Source organism: Sceloporus occidentalis, unplaced genomic scaffold (assembly GCF_023333645.1).
Source record: "Sceloporus occidentalis isolate IW3139 unplaced genomic scaffold, rSceOcc1.0.p SCAF_4, whole genome shotgun sequence".
In the NCBI taxonomy this organism is placed as follows: Eukaryota; Metazoa; Chordata; class Lepidosauria; order Squamata; family Phrynosomatidae; genus Sceloporus; species Sceloporus occidentalis.
This window is the reverse complement of record NW_028316984.1, coordinates 38,990,502-39,015,266: the sequence shown is the minus strand read 5'-3', so window position 1 is coordinate 39,015,266 and position 24,765 is coordinate 38,990,502. Positions and strand designations below refer to the sequence as shown.

The following is a 24,765-nucleotide window of genomic DNA, read 5'->3' as shown; positions in this document are numbered from 1 at the left end:
AAAAGGGATCCAGTCACAACTGCTGACAATGTTCACTGCCAAGGCCAAGGAGCTCCTCTGTCCACTGGACAATTCTGCTGATGTCTTGCTTTTCCAGGTTTGTGATAATATTTGTTTAGTGATCAGAAGGACACACATCTTCACTCTCCCAAGCTCCAAGAGGCAGAAGAAAGACGTCAATTGTTATTGAGAAACTTGATTCAGCTGTAAATGCTGGCAGCAGCCCAAGAAAAAAAGCAGGATGGGAGGAGAAAAGGATGAGAAGCAGAAAAAATTTAGTTTTCACAAAGTCACCTCAAGGAAGCCTCCAGTAATGTTGAGAGAAGCTGTGACAATTTTTCTCCTTGGCTGGTGTAAGGACAGTCTAAGTTACTGCACTAGCTTCATCATCCAGAGAAAATGGATTTGTGGTAAGTACATTCTAGTAAGTAAAACTTAGTTTGCACATTACCTGGAATGAATGTTCAAGTACAGGGAAAACACAGTGGCTCAGACGAAAGGAACATGAGTTGCATGCCAAAGGTCCAGGCTGAATCTTTGGCAACTCTGGGGCGGGCTGAGAAAGACTCCTGTCTCAAATGCTGGCAGGTCTACCAACCAAAGTAGAGCAAGCCATGAGAAGACAACCCCATGAGATGATGTGGACTTTGGGGAAGTTATTATAGTTTTATTCATTTATTTCCCACCTTCTCCCCAATACAGAGACTCAAGGTGACTTACAAATTAACATGCAGAAGCTGCACTCTAAACAACAAACATGTTTATTTCTGTGTGAAGTTGAAAGCTTTCATGGCTGGCATCCATAGTTTTTTGTGGGTTTTTCGAGCTATATGGCCATGTTCTAGAAGAGTTTATTCCTGACATTTCATCAGCATCTGTGGCTGGCATCTTCAGAGAATGCTGGTATGGATGTGAGTGGGGTGTATATATGTATGTGTATGTGTGTGTGTATATATACACACACACACACACACACACACACACACACACACACTATGCGATTCTAGGTTGGGAGGAGTGATGCAGGGGACACAGGAGGGTGGGAGTGTGTGCAAGGATGGTGCATGGAGAAGAACAAGGGGAGGGCCTGACCGTATGTCACCCCCCCCCTTCTGGGCTATCACCCAGTGCAGGCTGCACCACCGCACCCCCTAGTGATGCCACTGTTGAAAATGCTGCCCATGTCCCTTGGGGGTATACTTTACCCACCCTGCTATAAAAAATAACCATGAATATACCCTTGGAGGAGAGCAGAGTGGTGTAGTGGTTTGAATGTTGGACTAGAACCCTGGAGATGAGTGTCATGGGCCAGGAGTTCTACAACTGGGACCTAGAGGAAGAGTCTGATGGGGAGGCCAAAGAAGGGACCCAGGCAAGTCTCCCAGACAAGGAATGGCCTGCAGCTCTCCCTGTTGAAGAGCCTCAGCCAGCTCATCCTGTTGAAGTGCAGCCTGAGCCAGCAGGACAAAGGCAAGACTCGCCTGCTGATGAGGCAGAGGACACAGCTGAGGTCCTAGGCCCACAATTGAGGAGGAGCGACAAAAGGATATAACAAAAGATAGAAACATGGCACTCGATCAGTCTGTGGACCAAGCAGCAACAGGGAAGCTCTGATTAGGACCTACAGGTGTCTGGCCATTTAAGAGTCTGCCTAAGATGAGTGCTGGAAGCAGTTTGTCTGTTTCCAGGCCAGTATTCCTGTCCCTGATGCCTGTTTCCAGCTCCTGCACGTCATACCTTTGACTTCCTGGCTTCTTTGACCCTTGGACGGTGTTGACCTTGATTCTTGTTGCCTCCTTCGCCTGGGACTGCTTGATGAACGCCTTTCTCCTAAAGGACTACCACAGGTTAAGATGCTTTCTAGCTGCTGGTAATTTACTGCCTCTGCCTGCACAATCAGTTGATGGTTCCCTCCCAGCCAGCCTGTGTAGGTGTTTCGTGAATCAGGATGATGAAGGTTTGAATCCTCGCTCAACCACTAGGTGACTTTGGGCAAGTCACACTCTCTTATTAGTCCCAGCGGAAGGCATAGGCAAACCCCCTCTGAACAAATCTTGTCAAGAAAACTCCATAATAGGGTCACCATAAGTCAGAAACGACTTGAAGGCACATAACAATAAAAACACCCTTGGAGAAATGTTTCTGGGTGCAACAATGGATTGTTGTACTTGTGAGAATAATAAGGACTTTTTGTCTTTAGTTCTTTCCTTGAAGTATGGGTCCCACTCCTAGCTGTTCTGGCATATATTTTTGAGATGGGGACAGAGTGAGAAAGAGAACAGACCATTACTGTGAAATCTATTTAGTTTCACAGCAGAAGGATGTCCAAACAAAACTTGGAAGTAATTTGAAGTGGTGGGGAGACTGAAACTCGAAGAATACCAAAGACTATACATTAAAGTCCAAAAGTATTTGGCTGTTCTGGTTGAATGATAGTACCTATTAAGTAAAAGAACTTTCAAAGAAGACTTCAGGATAAAATATGACGGGATGAGTATCCAACTAGGAACCAATAAGAAGGGATGTGTTTCCATTATGAGGGGATGTGTATCCAATTGGTCTACTATAGTCTGTGACTGTGCTTCCCTACCCCCAAAGGCCCTGTCTTCTCCCTGCCTCAAGAACTCTTATGGATGCAAGAATCCCCTCTATTAGCTGCCTGAACAATCCTACAGGGCATCGAGGGGTGATAATGTCAAAATCTTAAATGTATGATAAAATCAGAGAGTCAACATGCATAGTGATTTGAGTGTTGGGGCTATGACTCTGGAGACCAGGGGTCAATCCTGCACTTGGTCATGAAATCCACTGGGTGATTTGGGCAAGTCACATTCAGGGGAAGGCAATGGCAAACCTCCTATGAACAAATCTTGCCAAGAAAAGCCCAGGTTAGGGGTGAGTTAGGGTTGCCATAAGTTCAAAATGACTTGAAGGCACAAAGCAACAATAAATGATAAAATCAATGCTTGGCAACTGTAGAATGACCAATCCCATATCTGCACATATCTCAGTGTCCTTGAAACACACTAATTTTTTCCACACTATTGGAGGAAATTACAGAATCTGGCTTGAAGGAGTGAGCAAATTATTTGTGGCCTAGCGCAAGCAAGCCCTGAAATGTCAGGAAAAGACGGAATGCTAATGACAGTGAAGCTGTGTTTGCTTAATTTGGTTAAAAGACAGCCCCCTTCGACACTGTTTGTCATTAGTGACATCAGAATTGGCCTCCAGTAACACAGTGAATGATTCATTTCTACCTACCTTCTAAAGGCATTTTCTCTGGTTCAGCACCTTTCACATACCTAATTACTCATCAGCTATAATCATGGACTGTGAGAGGCACTATTTGGATGGCTGACCTTCTTTGTTAACAATGTTAATATCTTTTCAGAAGACACTCTGTGGCTGCCTGAGTAAATGACGTGTTTTGTTTTTTTGTTTTTTTGAACTTTTTCCAAATGTAGATGGTAGAAGAAAAGCTCATTAGACAAATAATGATGACCATTCCCACCAAGTGGAATGCTTAGCTTTTAAGGAGGTTCTACAAAGACTTTCCTGCACTCCAGCACAGGGAACCAAAGCTATAATAGAAAATGGGATCAAAAAAGATGGAAGGTAGGAGTCACACTCAGAAAGACCATAGACAATGACTCTCCCAACCTGAGAATGGTAAGTGGTAGTTTTAAAAAGATGGCTTAAGGAAAGAAAACAGAAGACCTGAACCTGTTAAATACTGTCTTGTACTCTGGAGGCCTGTTCTCATCTAGGAAGACTGCTGGTCATCAGAAAGTAATTGATCCTTATTGATAAGTATGACTAAAATATGTTCAGCAGGAAAAGAACATTTAAACCAAAAATTATGAAAAGAAAAAAAAGAACAAGAAAGGAGTGAGAAGCATAGTGTAACTGTGTTAGCTTGCGTTCACAGTGATCAAGTATCTGCTTTTTAAATGAATATTTTCTTTATTCTTTTGATTATATTTATTTATTTATTTGATTATTATTTTTTTCACTTCCAAAAGACCTTTCCTGTCTTCATGATACATTTGAAGGATAAAGAGGAGCACAATTTGCACAGATCTCTTTGGACGTTTGAGAGAAAGCAGTTAATGATAAAGGAACAACTCTTCCATTTGCACATGTAGTATTTTTACTTTAAAAATTACTTTATTTCAAGACTTTGCACACCCTCACTGTACAATTCAAATTTAGGAACCATAATCTAGTTACTTCTGATTAATCACCATTGCAGTACCTAATGTATAACTAACTATGCAATAGTTACACCAGTAAGCGAGGGGCAATACAATTATTTTTAGAGCATAATCGTAGCCTTTAGTTACTTTTATAGTTACTCTCACTAAATGTTGGGGAGGAATATCACATAGTTCAGATATTGGTTTGTGTTATGCCTGACTCTGCTGTCTTGTGGATGCTGAGATGATAAGAAGGTGGGCTGACAGAAAGCATGTTTTATACCAGTAGCCTATGGCATGCAGATCAGGGATGCTGATGTCAACTGGGGCTGGTGGGACAGAAAGTAGAGTCAACAGAAGCAGAGCCTAACAGTCACTAGTGGTGAAGACAACTACTTGTAATTTGCTACCCAGTCTCCTCTCTTGTGAGTTATGCTGACCAACAGTGCTAGCTGAGAAGGGTTTTGTGATTTAGATAGTCAGTGTTCTATCTGATTAAATAGTAGGACCATATCTGGGTGTTTTAAAGTGGCTAAAGGTAGCTACTTTGAGAATAAAAAAATGTTCATTTTTCTAAATTGCAGCTCTAACAGCAATAAACAAGTTGGGGAGGGGTCAGAACTATAACTATACCCAATTACTTTTTCAAAAGTAACTCTCCAAGTTCTTCTAGGTATATTTAAAATAGTCTATGTTCCTTCCTCTCTTTGCAATACAACTCATTATGTGAGTCTCCTTGACTTTGGAGTTATGTAGCCCCACTGCTCAGCATCCAAATTCAGTACCAAAATGCTGCAGCATGAATACATTATGCAAAGTAAAACATCAAAACGTTTTTGGCTCATGTTGCATCACTCTTCTGCTTTGCATGGGGAAGCAGTCGGTAAGACAATCTGGATTATTTAAAACAATAGGTGAACATACAACCTCCCAGAACAGCCATTCGGTCTTTCCCTGAAAGGGAAAAAGAATAAAAATGGTCAATTTCTCCCCCAAGAACCATTCTGGAAGGCTGGGAATTGGCCATTTAAAAATTATTTTACACATACACAATCTAACTCCCTCAGAGTTGCCCACCCTTTTCCTCAGCTATGCTCAGAATCTATGAATCTACCAAGTTGTTTATTATCATCATTTCTAACACACCTATAATTTACTATGTAATTACCAGTACAAATGGAGAAAGTACACAATGGCAGCCGGTCTTTCAGTTGGTAAAATTTAATGTGTAAATTTAATGTGAATATTCATGAAAGTACAAGTGGCTGACATTGTCTCAGAGCATGGACATGATAAATAAGTAGTTTCCTGTAATTTTCTCCTCCTCCCAACAACTACATTACATTAGAATTGTAATTTAACAAGTGATAACTTTTGAAAGGCAAGTGTAACTTTTAAAATTACTTATTTATGTACAGGGTGTGGCTTCACAAAATGGTGGAGGGGAAAGGAGCATTATTTGGCACATGCTATATATTAGCCTGATGTCTTGTTCTTTGCTGTGGTGTTGAGGCAGCAGTGAGGTGGACAAAAGGAACTTTTAACACTCAAGTGCATTTCTTAAAGTAAGAAAAAAACAACCCAACTATTCAGGTTAATTTTAGAAATGTTTTATTTTTCAAAATAGCAAATGAATTATTTTCAAAATGGCAAATGAATTTCATTCATGTCCCTTCAAGCTACCTGTCGACTTATAGCAACCTCATGAATTCTTTAGGTTTTCCTTGGGCAAGGAATACTCAGAGGTGGTTTTGCTAGTTACTTCCTCTGAAATATAGCCTGTAAGCATTCCTTGGTGGTCTCCAATCCAAGTACTAAGTAGGGCTGACTTTGCTTAGCTTCCAAGATCAGCCAAGGATTGGTGCCTTTCATACGTAACTATTTTGAGGGCCCTGGAACTATAACTGCAACAAATACAGCAACTACAAAATAACTTCCCAAGCATCACATTTTCTTCAGAAAGCTACTCAGCTGCTCCCATCTTTTCTCTATTTCCACTACCTTTTCCTAATTTGGAAACACTTGAGTAGACAGAAATGAGCACTTCACATGGCAATTAAACTTGCAGCTTCCTATCACACTTCTTACCAACGTAAAGCCTAAATATAGCTAATGAGCAAATCTATTGCTTGATATTGGTAGATATCCTATAAAAGAATATAAAATAATCTCTCTGAATAGAACAGTATAATAGTTGGCATCAACAGCTTCTTGAAGTGAGGTAGGCAGATGGTTGTATACATGTATAGAGAAGGCTGTCTTTAATAAAAAGTTTGTTCCTTTTGCGAATGTATAACCTCTCTCTCTCTCTCTCAAACTCTCTCTCTCTCTCTCTCTCAAACACACACACACACACACACACACACACACAAGCTATCTTGTGCCAGATCACAGATGTAAAATTCCCAGAGATTTTGAAACCATGGGGATCCCACCTTCCATTTTCTTTGGGAAATATGGAAATAGTGAGGGAAATCAGGAGGGGGGAGGAAAGACAATGGGATATTAACATTGTTCACAAATTGAACATCACAGTATTACTGTAGGAACATAAAATATATATGTAATCTGTCACAATTACACAATTTTGTTTCACATAATATTAGCATGTGTTATACAGTGGACCCTTGGTATCTGCTGGGGTTTGGTTCCAGGACCCCCTGTGGAAACCAAGGCCCGTTATAAATGCACACCCTAGGACAGACTCAGTCCGTGCTAGGGTTAGAAAGGGGTGTCTCTTCCAGACGCCCCTAACCCTAGCACGGACTGAGTCCGTAACAAATGGCGGTGGCCGTTCCACACGGCCGCCGTCATCTTGACGTAACGGGCGCTCTGCGTCCGTACGTCGCACCCCGGAAATGACGCCGTGAGTGCACGACTAGCACCTTGCAGTGTCTCTTCCGGGGAGCAAGAAGGAGTGTGATTTTCGCGCTCCTTCTTGGCAGCGTCTGGGAACTGTGCCGTTTGACTGCTGTGGTTCCCGGACGCTGCAACCGGCGGCGCCGCAAGATGGCCCCTTCTGGGCCGTCTGTAACGCGCCCAAAACTGCAAAATTGAGGTTTCCTTTACAAAATTTAGTTGAATCCGTGGACACAGAGGAACAACTGTATATTAAAAAGTACAGTTTAGACAGAAAACTACTACAAACTAAACGTTTAAAAATGTTTAATTTTTGTTCCAAATGGAGCTACAAAGCCCTGAACTATAATGATCCATTTTTATTTTGCCTCTTCATTGGGAGCAGACAAAAACAATAAGAAGTAATGATCAACATGAATAAAAAGGAGAAGATTATTTTATCTCCTCGGTTTTCCATAGTGTACAGCAGACATAAAGCATTAATTCCCATACAAAGGGGAGCTGCCATCATCAAATACATGAAATATATAAATACTTGTCTTAAATGTTTTATTCATTATTTTAAGAGAAAATATTCCACAATCCTTGTTTTTAATTCTTTATCAATTGTCATTGCTCCCAATACTTCTGAGAAAAAAGAATTTGGGACAAAAAGTCCCCCCCCCCTGCCATTTCTTCCAGTGCCTTCACATTTCTAAACCAGGTCAGACCATTGGACCACGTATCCAACCAGCTCAATATTTTCTCTACAGTGATTATCATTAGAAATCCAGGATTTCAGGCAGAAGTCTTCCCCACTTTTTTCTGAAAACACTACAGGCTGCACATTTTGCTAGCAAAGTATTTATTGTACTCCATAACCCCTTTAAATTTCCTCATCTTCACAGAAATAGGAATAGAAATAATGTGTCATGATTGTTATTGCTTATCTCTGCATAAGACATTGCTTTTACTATTTCGTGTGCAGTAAGTTTTTTTTCTTTATTTCTTTTTCTTTTTTCCAAAGGGGACCATTCAGAAATGTTTCCTCCAGCTAGAAGTGGTGCAATCTGTTCTGTTACCACAGGATTTCATTTTGTGCGCACAGCTATGTTACAACGTTGGGCCCATTTTTCATGGCTCTGAGATTGCTTGGGGGTTCAAACAATGAGCATAAAGAGGAGGTGGAACTAATAGGGGTTCCCAGGCCTATGTTTAACACCAATTATTAGACCACTGCTAGTGGCAGCTATAGTTACCAACAATGAGTTAATTTAACAGCAACACAACTTTGTAAGGCCACTGTTTGAAATCAGATGAAGGCAGTTTTCCCCAAAGCCCTTTCTTTTCAATTAACAGCTTGCTTTGATGTTGATACATCATGGAAGGTCATGCTGACCTTCCTTATGGTGACAGCATTCAAGCAAAAACTGAAAACTGAGTCACTCGGCTCCTGCTAGCCTGGCACTACTTTAGGATAAGCCTATGATAATTTTACTGACAAGCTTTCCTTTTTAAAGATTTCAGTGTCTGATGGTGTTAATCTGAACTTGCTCCTGTGGTGAAGAAGAACAGTTGCTTACTGTTCTTCGGTTCTGCAGTTTCAGAGGAAGGCTGATCACAGTCAATATCAAGATGCTGATGATAGCTTGAGCAGCTTTCTGTTGACGGGGTGATGAAGGGAGGGGAGTACAAAGAGCACCATTTTGTGAAGAACTGTATAGAATCATTTACAAACACACAGCTCATTTCAGATTAATTAACCCACAATAAATACCACCCATTGAGTCTGTTCTAAGAATATAAGATGCTGGATCAGACCAAAGGCATAAAGATGATTTATTTTTATGTCCTGCTGGTGGACTTCCAAAAGACAACTGTTTGGGAAGTACATATAGGCAGGCCTTTGGTCTGATTCCACAGAGCTGGTTTTATTTGGTTTCACCTTTTTGTTCCACTCAGAGATGAGTAATAAAAAGCACCCTCCAAGAAATGTTTCCCAGCACCTGGTATACAGGGGCAGAGATTGCCTCTGATCTTGGGAGATACACACACTGAGAGATGCACACTACAACCATTGTGCTTAATAGGCATGTTTTCTGTGACTAATCTCCTCATCAGAGTGGCAACAATGTGATCTGTAAATGACAGAGCAAACAGGCAAAATTGTGTGGCTACATTTCTTTTCCCATGTCTTGTCTTGTGGCCTATTTTACTGCATTCAGGTGAATTTTAAAAAATCTTTCTTTCACTGCTTCTGCAAAACTACTAAACATCAAAATTCTTAGGTAACTGGTATGAAACGCATTGGGCGACGTTGAGCAAGTCACACTCTCTCAACCTCAAGGGAAGGCAACGTCAAACCTCCTCTGAAGAAACCTTGCTAAGAAAACCTCATGATAGGGTCTCCATAAGTCGGAAATGAAATAAGCCTTAGGGTTGCCATAAGTTGGAAATGATTTGAAGGCACACCACCACCACCACCACAATTTATTAACAGCATGTAAGAGACTATCAGATTCCAAATAACAGTTTAAAATTTACTACTAAGTATAATCACGTGTGATATATAAGGAGACAGGTTTGACAGGGAAAATTCATCAATGACTAATGCTACTATTAAAGACTTGGGAGTGCCAAAACATCTGATAGTCCTGATGAGGAATCTGTACTCAGGACAAGAGGCTACTATTAGAATAGAATACCGAGAATGTGAATGATTCCCAACTGGCAAAGGGGTAAGACAAGGCATAAATCTTATCACCCTACCTATTCAACTTAAATGCAGAACATATTATAAGAAAAGCAGGATTGGACATAGAAGAAGGAGGAATGGAAATAGGAGGAAGGAATATCAACGATCTACAATACTCGGATGGCACCATAATACTAGCAGACAACCTGAAAGACCTGGAACAATTACTAAGAAAGACCAAGAAAGAAAGTGCAAAGGCAGGCTTACTGTTGAACATAAAGAAAACAAAAGAAATGACCATGGATAATTTACACAAATTCAACCTAGACAATGAGGGGAAAAACAGTAAAAGAATTTTTGTACCTGGGATCAAACTTTGATAGCAACAGGGATTGCAGCCAGGAAATTGGAAGAAGATTAAGAATGGAGAGGGTGGCTATGAAAGAACTAGAAAAGATTCTTACATGCAAAGATATACAATTGAGCATAAATGTTAGAATAATGTAAGCCATTGTATTCATTGTTACCATATATAGATGTGAGAGCTGAAGTTAAGAAAGAAGATAGGAAGAAAATCAATTCATTTGAGATATGGAGCTGGAGAAGAGTGCTGAGGATTCCATGGACAACCAAAAAGACAAATGGGTCCTAGAGCAGATCAAGCCAGAAATCACCCGGGAAGCCAAGATGACAAAACTGGGACTGTCATACTTCAGACACATCATGAGAAGGCACGACTCATTGGAAAAAACAATAATGCTAGGAAACGTAGAGGGAAGTAGAAGGCTACACATTCTCCATCCCTGATCTAGAGCCTCTAAATCAGCATCCCATTGCATAACCTACAGAGCTCTATGCAGTAGGGGCATGTTGTTGTGCCTGCCATTTGGGCAACCAGAAATGATGACACATCACTTTGGCTAGCAGAAAGTATCGTGAAGCAGCATGTAAGAGCCCTGTAAAAAAGTTGTTGATCATTTGAATATGTTTCTCAGCCAAAAATGACATTTTGGGGCCTAAAATAATTGGTGTGTGTGGGGTTGGTAAGGTTCCTAAGGGCTGCTTGTGATTTATGGGATGGACCATTCCCATCCCTGACTTGGGCTGCATTTGCACTGCAGAAATAATCCAGTTTGACCCCACTTTAACTGCCATGGCTCAGTGCTATGGAATCCTAGGTTTTGTAGTTTGTCATGGCACTAGAGCTCTCTGACAGAGAAGATGAAATATCTCACAAAACTCCAGGTCCCAGAATTCCATAGCACTGAGCATTAAAGTGGTCTCAAACTGGATTATTTCTGAAGTGTGGTTACAGCCATTGATGTTCTGAATAATGTCTTAATTACTACACATCATTGATTCTAGAATATCATTCTAAAACTCAGGACAGAGCCACACAGAGCTACTCTACTCAAAGCCATCCAACTAATATTAATATTTTATGGGTGAAGAATACTGAGCCTGAGAGATGAGCAATTACCCCAGGGCTAGCCATGGCAGATTTTCAAAGGTTACAGTGCTAACAGTATGCATATATTTTAGGTATTTATAAACCACGCTTCAAAACACTTTTGCTGGGCAGCTAATCTTTGTTTGCTAATGTTAAAACATTGGAAGCCAGAAACCCTTCAAGATTTTCTGCAAAATACCTCTGTGATTTACCTGTAAACTTCAATCTACTTTGCATCCATCACTGTCCACTCATGAGAAATGTATAAATAGTAGGGATTTTCACAAATGAGGCTTAAATTGTCTTTGAATGTCTCTCTCCCTGTTTGGAACACCTGATAATTCTTAATGTGGAGAAGAAAGTAGCTAAGAGGCATCTGGTTAATGTAGGTTATATGCTTGCATTAAAAAGATTTCAGGAAGAACTGTTTTGAAAAACAGTTTGTCTGAAAACTGCTTGTGTTAAAATGCCCACTGATGCAGAGGAAAGGGTTGGAGTAACATATGGCGCTTCAGAAATTCCCATAATCCCTCACCATTTGCAATGTTGGTTGGAGCTGATGGGACCTGCAGCTGCAGTTCAACAACCTATGAAGGGCTGTCCATTTTTCTTTTGATCCTCTTTTGATATGGTTCAGCACTCTTCTGCTCCATGCCCACTGCTTACAGTTGCCATTTTTGTTATTTTTCCTACCTTCGCTTTTAATCTAATTTGTCCACACATCCATAGAGTTAAATTTGCTAAGGTAATGCACTTGATTTTAGTTCTGTGTCTATGTGCAAAATCATCACTTCAAATGTGACATCATTAACAATATCACAAAATTACTGCAGTCGATAGGATTAAACGATAGTGTGGACAAATTGTGGGGAGGAAAAAGAAAATATATGTTTTTGTATTAAAGGCAGCACTGAATCACAGGTTTTTTACCTTGCACTTTAAAAAAAGGCAATTTTTGAACAAAAAGGAACACCACAAAGTTACTTTCAGCTCATTCAGTTCTGGATAGTGGAAGCCACTGGAGTAATAATCTACAGCACATTTAGATGCTCCTGGCAGCAGAGATGAAATAGAAACACTTTCTAAATAGTAGAAAAGGGCAGGTTTGATCTGACAGCATGGCACTTTCACAACCCCATATCAATAAATCAGGAAGCAAAATGGTTTGGCTTCAGTAACACAAGATGTAATTCTGGAAGGACATTAGCTACTAATCAATGTAAAGAAGAGTGACGAGTGAAATAGAATCTTTTTTTTTTAAAAAAGAGAGAGTATAAAACTGAAACTGTCAAAATGATCTAGGTTATAAAAATAATCAAGTTTCTAATTGGCAAGCATGCAATATCACTCTCTCTCTCTGTGTGTGCATGACAGAGAGAGAGAAAGAGAGGCTGAATCTTCAGAAATAATGCAATTTGACACTGCTTTAATTGCCATAGCTCAGTGCTATGGAATCCTGAGATTTGTAGTTTGTTATGACAACAGAGCACTCTGACAGAGAAGGCTAAATTTCACAAAACTACAAATCCCAGAATTCCGTAGCAATGAGCCATGGCAGTTAAAACGGTGTCCAACTGTATTACTTCTGCAGTGCAGATGCAGCTAGAGAGAGGACTGATGTTGTAATTTGAAGGTATATAGTTGGCCCTCCTTATCCACACATTTTTTATCCATGGATTCAAGCATCTACGGCTTGAAAATATTCCAAAAAAGTAAAAATTCCAAAAAGCAAACCTTCATTTTGCCTTTTGATATAAAAGACACCATTTTGCTGTGCCATTATATTTAATGACACTTGAGCATCCACAGATTTTGTTATCCACGGGGAATCCTGGAACCAAACCCCAGCAGATAACAAGGTCACACTGTAATTTTAAATTTGCTAGTTTTTTATGTCACAACTATTAGTATTACACTCAGTGGTATATGGGAATTAGAATTTACAAGTAGCATCAATGAAAAAAAAAACACCATTACTAAGGATTCTGTACAGTGTGAACTGGGAGGAGGCCAATGGAGGGGGGGGGGTGACACCATGAGTTACCGCACCAGGTGACACCAACCCTAGGGATGCCACTGCTCCAAGGGAGCCATTTCTCTCCAAGCCAATGTCCTCCCAGCCTTGTCTGTTGAGGACATGGGAAATAGCCTTCTCAGTGGCTGTTAATTCCCTCTGGGAGTACTTCAATTTGCCCTCTCTCTGCTTCAGCCTTCAGTCTTAACTGAAAGATATGCAAATAGTTGTGCTATTTTCTAGTATGCAATATGCATTTCAAGAGTTTTTAAGTTAATATCTTAAAAGTAGTGTTTTAATTGGATATGTCATTTTAAATTTTTATGCTCTATGTTGTTTAGTTGTTCTATTTTAATTCATACTGTAAACCACTCTGAGCCCCATTTAGGAGAAAACTAAGATATAAATAAAATAAAATAAAAATGCTACAAGATTCAATCTGTACATCTACCTCTTCTCACTCACATCCCAATATTATTTTCCTCATGCAGTTGGGTCATTTAATGCTGTAAGCCTCTACACAGTTCCTTGGGAGAATGTCCCTTTGCATGGGATCAATCTGTGAACCATGTAATCATGATCGCGGGAAGTCTTTCTGAAGCTCCTGCACAATGGAACTGGAATTTCTTCTTCTTTTTAGTTTTATGTTTCTCCCATTCTTAACTGCACCACACACTCAAGTTCCTCCTCAGGTTCTTGTTAATTATTAAATCTTTATCTGTTCTAGGTTTGTTGCTTGGATGAGACAGTAGTTCTTCGCTTAGTGCAGCATTTGGCCAACATGAACTATGGCAGGTAGGAAGCATTATTTCCTAAAATTATCCATATATTTTCCCCTGCTAGGCTCTGCCTTAGATATGAATGGAAGTGTAATGTATCTGGGGTGGGGTAGGGTGCACTGCATCCATCAACAGCTGTTGGGCTGGACAGACGGTTGGAGCAATGCCAGAATGTCTCAGATGTCTTGACTTGAAGGCATTCACGTTCTTGGTTTTTCATCATTTCTCTCTCTCTCTCTCTCTCTCTTTCTCTCTTTTCTTGATTATTGCAGCCCTAGTTAAGAATGCTGCAAGTCCTGAAGCAAATCCGACTGGGTAAGACAGAATTGTGTGTGTGTTTTTAAAATTGTCTGACATTTGGAAAGGATGGAAGCTACAGAGGGTTTGGCCTTTCCAAAAAGTGCTATTCCGTCCTGACGTCTTGATTCAGGGACACAATGTGATGAGAGTAGGGATGTCCTTCAGGCACCAAATCTTAATGGCAACCCAAATGAATGATTAGGAGTTGGGGGAGTCTGCAAACTAGAATTTGCAAAGAGAGTCACCTTTCATTATTAAAACATTGCTATCCTATCCACACTTAATTGGTAATAGTGAAAACTAAAAGGGAGGATTATAATGCCCAGTAAAGTGAAAGGCAGTAGGAAAAGAGGAAACTCCACATTACAGGTGGATTGATTCAATCAAGGAAGCCACAGCTCTGAGTTTGCAGGATCTGAACAACACTGTAGGTGACAGGGTGTTTTAGAGGTTTCTCATTTAGAGGTTTCTTCATTCACTGAAGTCAGCATAAATAAGCTGGGCTGAAAGAATGGAAGCAATCCTATTTTGAGTGGAGACTACACAGGTTATAGAATTCACATCTTACATGGGATATGAATCTAATACATTGGATTCTCTGTCTTGTCTGTTTTATTTAAGATAGTAGTGTGGCAACATTTCTTAGCATTAATTCCAAGATCTGTCTCTTTCTGTTCTCACTGGTGAAAGGCTTGAATTTGTGTGACAGAATTTGAGATTCAAAGAGGTAGAATCACCATTCATTTTTCTAGCATTCCTTAGAGGCAGATCCTGAAATGATCAGTTCTCTCCTCCTCATGGTTCGAAGTTTCTGTAGAGTAATGGCAAATCAGTGATAAAGCTGCTCCTCCAACCTGAGCAAAATGCCCTTAGTTACAAGATGTATCATTTTCGAAACATTTGCGTTGATCTCATTTCTAGGTAATACTCCTGCTCTTCAGCTTTATTATTGCAGTTATGTGACAAACTGATTTCCTTCATAGGCTCTCTTAGGAAATGCTCAGATGGATTTTTAAAAATATATATCAACTGATATTTAGTAAGGATGGGAAATTCAGAAGTTAATGAGACTATAAGAGCTAAGCCACCTTAATGCAGGCAGGATTGCAGGTTCAGGTTTTCTGTAAGAACTTTGCGAATATAATATTTTTAGCTATATTTGTGGGTTTTTTTGGTTACATTTTCTGGATTTCTTGTTTCATTTTAATGGCTCTTCCAAGAACTAGTTTTATAGTTCTTCCAAAATGGCTATTCCAAGAACACAATTTCACATTCCTGCTTCATTTTAGATCTCTGGCTTGCTAATGGAATTGTACTGGTATTATCCTGGCAAAACTTAGAGACCCTCATCAAGCTAATTCAAAGTGAAAGAAATGCTTTTGCTCTTCTTAATTGGCTTTGTGAAGACTTCACATGGCCAAAGTGGTTCAGTACACAGTGGTGCCATGCAACTCTTTTTCCTTTCATGATGAATGGCCAAATACTTTTGCATCTGTTTGTAGCTGTTCTCTTTGAAAAATAATTAAAGGGTATGGGATATATTTCACGGACTGCATAGGTGTTTGTGGAAATGGCCTCTCCCTTTTTATCTCATCTGTACTTTCATGTTCTGGGTTCCTATTACCATCTGTGTCCAAACACTCATAGACAGAAGAAATCTGATTTGCTTTCTTCTTGAGCACATTGTACAGTGCACACTGTAAAATGTGTTGTTCTTGCTCAGTTGGCCACCAGTTCTGCACATGCCCCTGGCATTAAACACAATGGGCACTATGCCTGAGGACCAAGCAATCAGCACTTTGGTTTTTGTTTTGATCAGGGAACATTCTGTAAAGAACACAGCACTAACATTCTGCTTACAACAGGATTACTTCCAGTGCTTTAAAATCTGTGTGCCTGAGGTTGTGGTGGGTGGGTGGGTAAAGGCTCATTAACAGAAGAAGGCTAAATCAGTATCTACTGGAAGACATTAACTCAGCCAAACAACATGACAGTTGGGGCTGTTGCGCTAAAGTGAACTTCATTCTTGCAAAGCAAAATGTAGGTGAGATTAGCACATTTTTATATGGCTAGGCAAAGTTGTTCATCTGTGTAAAAGATCTAAGTTCCTGTCCAGGAGGAGATGCCTATGTCCTTGACAAAGTACCCTGTCTGAGATAAAGGCAGGTAGCAACTATGTGCTGTGGTTCACACAATGTTCTTCCATTTCACAACCAGTGGATGTTTATGCCAAAGGAAATTCTTAAAAACAAATTCCTTTTTTGTGAAGAGACTGTGGAATTCTCTGGTGGTTTTTTTTTTAAACTCCTGCCCTTCCTGGCATGACTTCCCAGGGCTGACCCCTCACATTTTGCTGTCTGAAGCATAGAACAAAAATGCTCAATTCTGTTTGAGGAAGCCAAATAAACGGACAGCTGAAACTTAATTCAACCCTGGCAGTAAGATAAGACTCAGAGCCTTATTGCACAAGAAAACAAAATGGAAATGGAGCTGGAGAGTAGCACCTTTCTCCATGGCTTACTGTGTGGCATTATACTGTTTCAGTTCTCTTCCTCTTGGAGATGGTTGTAAAATCATGTTTTTGTTGAATGGGTTTTTCCAGGTAGAAAAAAGATGCGCTTTTACAACCATCTCCTGTGGGAAGAAATCTGAAGCACTACAATATGATGTGATAAGGCTCTCAGCACTTTGGTCCTCTTGATTTTTTAGAATTCAGCTCCCAGAATCCCTAACCAGTAGTTATGCTGGCTGGGGTCCTGGGAATTGAAATCCAAAACACTGGAGGACCAAAACTAAAGAACTGTTGATCTAGAATAAAACTTAAAATGCTGTACTTGCTAGCAAATGAGGCCATTTCTACAAGGGTAAAGGATGTGCTGCTGTGAAATGAAAGGAGATGCAAATGATAACAGCCCCCTAAATACAAATAAGTTTTTTTTAAAAAAGGAAGAGACTGTGTCATTCCAAGAGATAACCACCACACACTGCATAATAACAAGAAAAATAATGTAGTATCAAGCAAAATGGTATTGTTGGCTAGAGACATTATAAATAAATAAATAAATAAATAAATAAACTTTATTTGTATACATCAGGGCGGTTCACAGCAGACATCCATACAATTATTAAAACAACATATTAAAACCATCAATACAGTAAAAATAGTCTGTGCCAAATCACAGATGACTCACCAATGGCTAACAGGGGAACTAACAAAGGGACTTAACAGGGACTTAACAGAGGGGGGAAGGGCTCACAAGGCAGAGGCTTAGGGATAAGCCTGCCTAAAGAGAAGCGTCTTTAGCTCCTTCTTGAATTGGGCCAGGGAGGTTGCTGAACGGAGCTCGGTAGGCAGCGCGTTCCAGAGGATGGGGGCCGAGGTCGAAAAGGCCCTTCTGGTGGTGTTGTTCAATCTAGCCTCTGGAACTTTTAGTAGCTGCTTATCCTCCTCTAGAGGGGCTGCACTATATAATCCAAGGAAGTATATTTTAGGAGATAATTGCAGCCTGTATGCAACCTGGGCTTCTCTGGGTTTGTCCCACATCTTTTCAAGAATGGGAAAATCCTGTTCTTGAAAAGCTGCAAGAGAAGCCCGGGTTGCGTGCGGGCTGGATACTGCCTGGTGATGGGTGAATGCAATAAGATCCACCTTAAGAAAGTTACATCCCAGGTCTATCCTGGCAGCGAAGTTAATGTGATAATCTTCTAAATACCCTCAGTTATTTAGCAGGACTTCCTGGGAAGCACCACTCAGGTTTTATGATGCTTATTTGGTGTTTCCAAAATTGTAGCCCAATCAACTGCTTAGGTTGCTTCTGCAGTCAGGTTTGTGAGATAAGGTTTGTGAGTTAGACTGTGGACACAGGCCTTCCCTAAGTGATAACCGCCCAGAACCGATTGCACCCGTCCTTCTTACTATATCCACTCATCATTCGCAGATTGTAGAATAACATTGTAGTATTGATATATATTTTAATCATGTTTTATTATGTCAATTTTATAGTTTGGGAGGGAGGGTTGGGTCATGGTTTTATGGGTTTTATTGTTTTTATATTGTGTACTGCATAAATTTTGTTGTTACCCACCTCAATCCCCAAATGGAAGAGGCGAGATGATGATGATGATGATGACGACGACGACGACGACGACGATGATGATGATGATAATAATAATAATAATGTGTGTGAATATTGGGTTCTGTGGGCTTAGCACCAGGAGTTGACAATATTGGCACAAATCCTATTGGTAACTGCTACTAAACACTTTAAATCAATTGTTGACAAGCTAGTCATCACTTATGTAAGTCCCATTAATTCAGTGAGTTTATTCTATTTGGGACTACCAATACAGTTCCAGTCTTGCTGTCTGTCTATCTGCAGTTTTTAAAGAGTTATACAAGAGTTCAGTAGGGCTAACCACACACATTTCATTTTTTGTTGTCCCTATTGTCTCTTACAGCATGTTCAAAAGCAAAGTGGACAGCTTCAAAGAGTCCACAGAACACCCCACACCCACTGTGGGCCATTTCACCTTTTTTGAACAAAAGCAGAATTCATTCAGGTCAGCAATTCATTTCTGGTGTCAACCATCCCTTATTGTTCCTTTTTTATTTTTATTTTTTCAGAAACAAAAAGAAGGCAATTTTGGGCTCTTCACCTTGGTTTTTTAGAGGAGAAGCACTCTTCCAGGAGTGCAGTCCTTGTTTTAACAACTGAGGTGTGTGTGTTTTGTAGGGCTCACAAAAAAGGGTGGGGCTATGCAGTGGTGTCATTAGAGTTGGTGTCACCCAGTGCGGAGGTGGGCAACTGCCATGCCCTCCCCATGATGCCTGGCCAAACAGGCCCCTCAAGGCATGGGACTCTGAAAGCACTGCTGTTCCCCAGCTGCTAGTGCCAATGATGGCGGCAGTGGTGCAGCCTTTGGAGGGCCCATTTAGGGTCCTGTGTGGCTGCTGGGCAAGCAGGAAAATGCCCTTTCTCACTTGCCCAGTAGCTGTGCTAGTCCCTCAGTGTTGTAGCCAAAATCTATGGCAGGATACAGACCGCCGCTTTGCGGCAGTCTCCCGCCGGTGCCATTTGCTCTGCGCAGGAGCTGCAGCAGCCAAACCGCGCGGCTCCCGCGTGGAGCAAAAAAGAAGCTCCATTTCGGAGCTTCTTTTTGCGGCGCCTTTATGACGTCGCAAGGCGCCGCTGGCGCATTCGCGACGTCATAGGCACCGCGACACGTCTGGACGCTATGCGTCCAGTACGTAAACATGGCGGCCCCCATGTGGAAGGGGCGCCGCCATGTTGTACGTATTCTATACGTACTAGGGTTAGGAGGGTGCGGAAGCACCGCCCCTTCCTAACCCTAGTACGTATAGAATACGTACTATATGGCGGTTTGTATCACGCCTATGTAGGGGAATTTTACTTAGCTCAAATTGAGAGGGGGTTGGCTACAAGGACCCTACAAAACCATTTCCCATCTGTATACCAAGGGGCCGATGGATCCAAGAAATGATGCAGAGGTGAAAATTTCCAATTAAAGTATTACACAGCAAGTCACTAACACACACACATTCATACAAGGCTCAGGAAATAAGGGAGGAGGTTTCAATAGATGGAGGCAGAACTAATGGAGATACTTATACAAACCAAGACTTGCATCAGGAACCAATTGGTTGAGGTGGCATGGGTCATTGAGTCTTGGTTATTGAGTGAAGGACCAGGCCAGAACTAATTCAGAGAGCATAGTGACAAAGTGTCCCCATGAACTCCAAACTAGCACACTGAGGGGAGATTTACACGGTTTTTTTAAGGGCTAAAATTAGCCACAGGGAAAAGGTGTTAGATTGTTTGAGATAAGGTAATCTGGTCTGGCAATATTCAAGGGAAATGGGAAGGGAGTTATGTCTTTAGCCATCTCATCAGGTGAGACATCTAGGCAATCATCACCCATTCTTCTGATTATGGAGGTGATGATGATCCCATTTACAACTCCCAAACTGCCTTCCTGCCTTGGGATGGGATTTTTCCAGGTGGCCTTGGTGTGACCTGCCTGTCATTGCCAGGTGGTGCTGGGGTCATCTACAGGGTACATCTGGGGTCATGTAGAATCACACACACACACACACACACACACACACACACACACACACCCCAAAATTCAGAAAAATGCACTTTGGCTAACATGCTCAGAGGGCAATGTCACCCAGTGGGGTGGTACACACTGTTAGCCAAAGTGCATTTTTGTTTTGGGATTTTCCAAATGTAAAAAGGAGTAACTTTTGTCTACTTTCTGCCCACTTTCCTTTCGGGTCAACACAAATTTAATATGACTTAGTGTGAAAATCAACAGGTTTTTTGCAGTTTTTTTTTAGTTTAAACCCCTGTTTTTGCATGGGATTTCCTACGCGTGATAAACTCCATAGGTGAACGCCAAAACCCATTTCTGCTAAGAAAACCCCCAGATGTTCTGGAAGCAGTAGTGTCACCTCCCCTTAAGTGTCATTTGGTGCAACCTGTACTCACTGCACCCCTCTTGTAATGCCCTTGAATCTTTTTAATATGGGACAAGGGGCAGAAACCCCAAATTGCCTCCAGGCATTGTGAAAAACCCTGATTCAGGTTTTGGGGTCCGTATAATGTAAGCAGCTTGCATGGTGTACTGGTTTCAGTGTTGGACTATGACTCTGGAGACCAGGGTTTAAATCCCTGCTGAGCCATGGAAGCCCACTGGGTGACCTTGGGCAAGTCACTCTCTCAGCCTCAGAGGATGGCAATGGCAAACCCCCTCTTTAGCAAACTGTCAAGAAAATCCCTTGGGTCATCCTACCTTTGGGTCACCATAAGTCAGAAACTACTAGAAGACACACAACAACAACAACAACAACAATGTAAAGAGTAGTTAATGAATCCTGAAATGCTAGCACTGGGGAAGATCCACTTTAGAAAGAAATAAAATAAAGATGCAGCAGCCACCTCCAAGCAGTCTTGGAAGAAATGGATTTTCTAGATCCATTTCAAATTGGATTTACAACAGGATAAGGAGTTGAGACTGCCATGGTCGCCTTAGTCAACGATCTCCATCTGGGCACTGACAGGGGAATTGTGACCCTGCTGGTGCTCTTGGACCTTTCAGTGGTCTTTGATACTATTGACCATGGTATCCTTCTGGAACGCCTGGGAGAATTGGGAATTGGAGGCACTGCCTTACAGTGGTTCCGTTCCTATCTCTCAGGCAGATTCCAGACAGTTTCTCTTCTAAAAGAGAGCTCAGATCTGGTGTCCCTCAGGGTGCCATCTGTCTCCCATGCTTTTCAACATTTACATGAAGCTGCTGGGCAAGATCATCTGGAGACATGGGGCAGAGTGTTATCAGTACGCTGATGACACCCAGATATGTTTCTCTATGTTTTCAACTGCTGCAGTGACTAAAGAAGGCATCTCTCCTCTGAATGACTGTCTTAGGGCAGTAATGGACTGGATGAGGAAAAATCGACTCAAGCTGAATGCAGATAAGACGGATGTACTTGCTATAGGGACCCCTAACCCGGGAATGGAGATACGCCCACCAGTGCTGGACGGGATCACACTTCCCTTGAAAGACTGTATTTGCAGCTTGGGGGTACTCCTTGACTCATCTCTTCAGTTGACAGCTTAGATAGATGCGACGGTCAGGAGTGCCTGTTATCAGCTTCCTGGTATCGGGTGACCTAGAGACAGTAGTACATGCACTGGTAACCTCTCGGCTCAACTCCTGCAATGCGTTCTACATGGGGCTACCCTTGTGCCAAGTTTGGAAACTTCAACTGGTACAGAACATGGCAGCCAGGTTAGTTGTGGGCACATCTATAGCCAACCACGTTACACCTGTTCTAAAATCTCTCCACTGGCTGCCTATTTGTTTCTGGGCAAGGTGCAAGGTGTTGGTTATAACCTTTAAAGCCCTACATGCAGGAGCTCCTTCTTCCACATAATCCATCCCGCACACTTAGGTTTCTTGGGAAGAACCTGCTGCAACCCAAGAAGACCAGACTGTCCACGGTGACCCAGAGCACCTTTTCATCTGCCGCTCCTAGATTCTGTAATGATCTGCCGGATGAGATCCGTCACATTACCATCCTAGAAGCCTTTAAAAAGGCCATTAAGACAAATCTCTTCCAGCAGGCCTTTCCAGATTAGTCTTTTTCAGTTAGCCTCCCCTCATTGATATAATTCACCCTGTTTTCCCCACTAGAAGAAGACATTTCTCTCACCCAAATCTACCTGTAATTTTAGCAAATTCCTAATTGGAATGTTCTTTTAATTTATTCTATTGTTCAATTCCCTTTTATGGTTTTGCTTAATGATTTTATGGTTGGGGGGAAGGTTGGGATATGGGGTTGTTCTTTTTAATTGTAATATTATTCTTGATGTTTTATTGTTATAATTGTTGTAATCTGCCTTGATTCCCCTGGGAAAAGGCGGAATATAAATAAATAAATAAATAAATAAATAAATAAATAAATAAGCCTGTTTTAGTTGTTATTGCACTTAACAAATCTTCCCATCTACAACCAATCTAAAGAGATAAATGGTTATTGATGAATTATGCTCTATTCTTAAGCAAGGTAAGTCTTTTCCATTTGAGCTTTGCAATATTTTCTTTAGCAGTAATAACACGTGAAGTTTGCACCTTTGTACAATCTGAGAAGTGGTGTAAAAAGAACTGTTAGATACGTTCTCTGTTTCCTTTTCCTTCAAATAGACAAAGCTTAATGTAAACTGTCACTTGATACATTACACACTGGGCACTCTTGTACTAATGGCTTTGTTATGAGACCAGACTAGAGGACAATCACAAAAGATTTGTTACGTGATTTAAACAAAATCTATGTGATCCTTGCATTTCTTTTAATAAGCTCCTTTGGTTGGTTATTTTTATTACAGTTATATCATTTAGATTTTAAAAAATCTGTACAACTCTGGGCATTTCTGAGATGGCAGCTATTGTAAAAGCTAATCTCTATTGTTTATGGATAGGAAAATAGCTGCATTATTGTTTACAGGCAAAAAAGTTTCACATTGCGAGACAAAATGATGTGAATGACACCTGCAAGTTTTTAAAATGATTGTTATCAGCACAAGTTCCCCCTCATAATGTTGTTGTTGTTATATTTATTCATATCCAGCCCTTCTCCCAAGACTGGGATTCAGGATAGCTTACAATATTAAAAAACAGTACAATTAAAAGCATACAAAAATAATATATTAAAACAGAATTAAATTACTACAATAATAAAACAAATTACATGTTAAAATAGACTCGTTTTATTACGAGTAAACCTTCAAAGCCAGCTGAAAACCATTGACCCTTGTCCATTTGGATTTCCTGCTTACTAAAAGTCTATTTTAAATTGGTTCTGATATAGCTACACCAATGGGGTAACTGCCCTCCATTTCATAGATCAAAACTGGGTCACGTGTGACCAAGCAACATCAGTGTGTGGTCAAGATGTCAAAAGTTATAAATGAGGGAGAACAGATAAGCTAGGAGAGGTTGTAGTAGTTTGTTTTAGCCTGAGCCTACTAGGAAGGCAAGATTTAATCCTCTCGTCTCCCCGTGCAGATTTAGCTGGTGCAAACTACTTTCCCACTTTGAACTCAGGCTGTATCTACACTGCAGAGTTAATGAAGTTTAGCATCGCTTTAATTGCCACCGCTCAGTGATATGGAATTTTAGAGATATTTAGCCTTCTCTGTCTGAGAGCTCTGGTACAACACAGTGGCATCACTAGGGTTTGCATCACCTGGTGTGGTAACTCATGATGTCATGCCCCTTATACAACATGCTACAGAATCCTTAGTAATGTTTTTTGTACTAATGTTACTTGTAAATTGTAATTCCCCTATTTCACTGAACGTAATGGTAATAGTTGTGATGTAAACAACTAGCAAAATTAAAATTATACTTTCAAATTACAGCATTATATGCACAATCTAAATGCATTTATATATACATAGTGAAGATTTGGCAAAATGTGATGTTTTAAAAGAAAATTTAAAAAGAATTAAAAATTAATTAAAATATTTTAATTTTTTTTTTTTACAATTTTGAAATATGAAATTTTAATTTTAAAAAAATCCTGGGGGTTCTCATTTATGCTTCCACTGAGCTTAGTCCTACTCCAACCATCTCTTAAAGCATTTTAAAGGGAAGCAAGTGAATCCTACAGCCTGTTTCTGCCAAAACACAGATATTTGAGGAGCAGTGGTGTCACCCCCCCTTAGGGTGTCACCTGGTGTGGGCCGCACCCCCTGAACCCCCCAGTGACACCACTGCTGCCACAACAAACTGCAAATCTCAGGTTTCCATAGGATGGCCCCATGACAATTAAAGCAGTGTCAAACTGCATTGATACTACAGTGTGGCAGCAGCCTCTGTCATCTTCTCAGAAACGTATACAAGGACAACTGGAAGAGGGACTCATACTTCCATGAGGACACTAAAGACAAAGTCCTCAGTATCTT

At 40.7% G+C, this 24,765-nt stretch overlaps 1 protein-coding gene across 7 annotated transcripts in view; it reads left to right on the top strand.

The window, feature by feature from the left end:
• The first annotated feature begins 3,550 nt into the window (after positions 1–3,550).
• MYO3B (myosin IIIB) overlaps positions 3,551–24,765 on the top strand; it is a 395,071-nt gene continuing 373,856 nt past the window's right edge. For 4 of the 7 annotated variants that reach the window (XM_089519780.1, XM_089519778.1, XM_089519775.1 and 1 more), the window contains exons 1-2: positions 3,551–3,669; positions 13,921–13,988. In XM_089519780.1, coding sequence (XP_089375906.1) covers positions 3,667–3,669; positions 13,921–13,988 — 71 coding nt within the window. In that variant the 5' untranslated portion in view covers positions 3,551–3,666. Of the gene's footprint in view, positions 3,670–13,920; positions 13,989–14,244; positions 14,288–24,765 lie in introns of all 7 variants that reach the window. The other 3 variants (XM_089519777.1, XM_089519781.1, XM_089519779.1) reach the window with 3 other exon arrangements.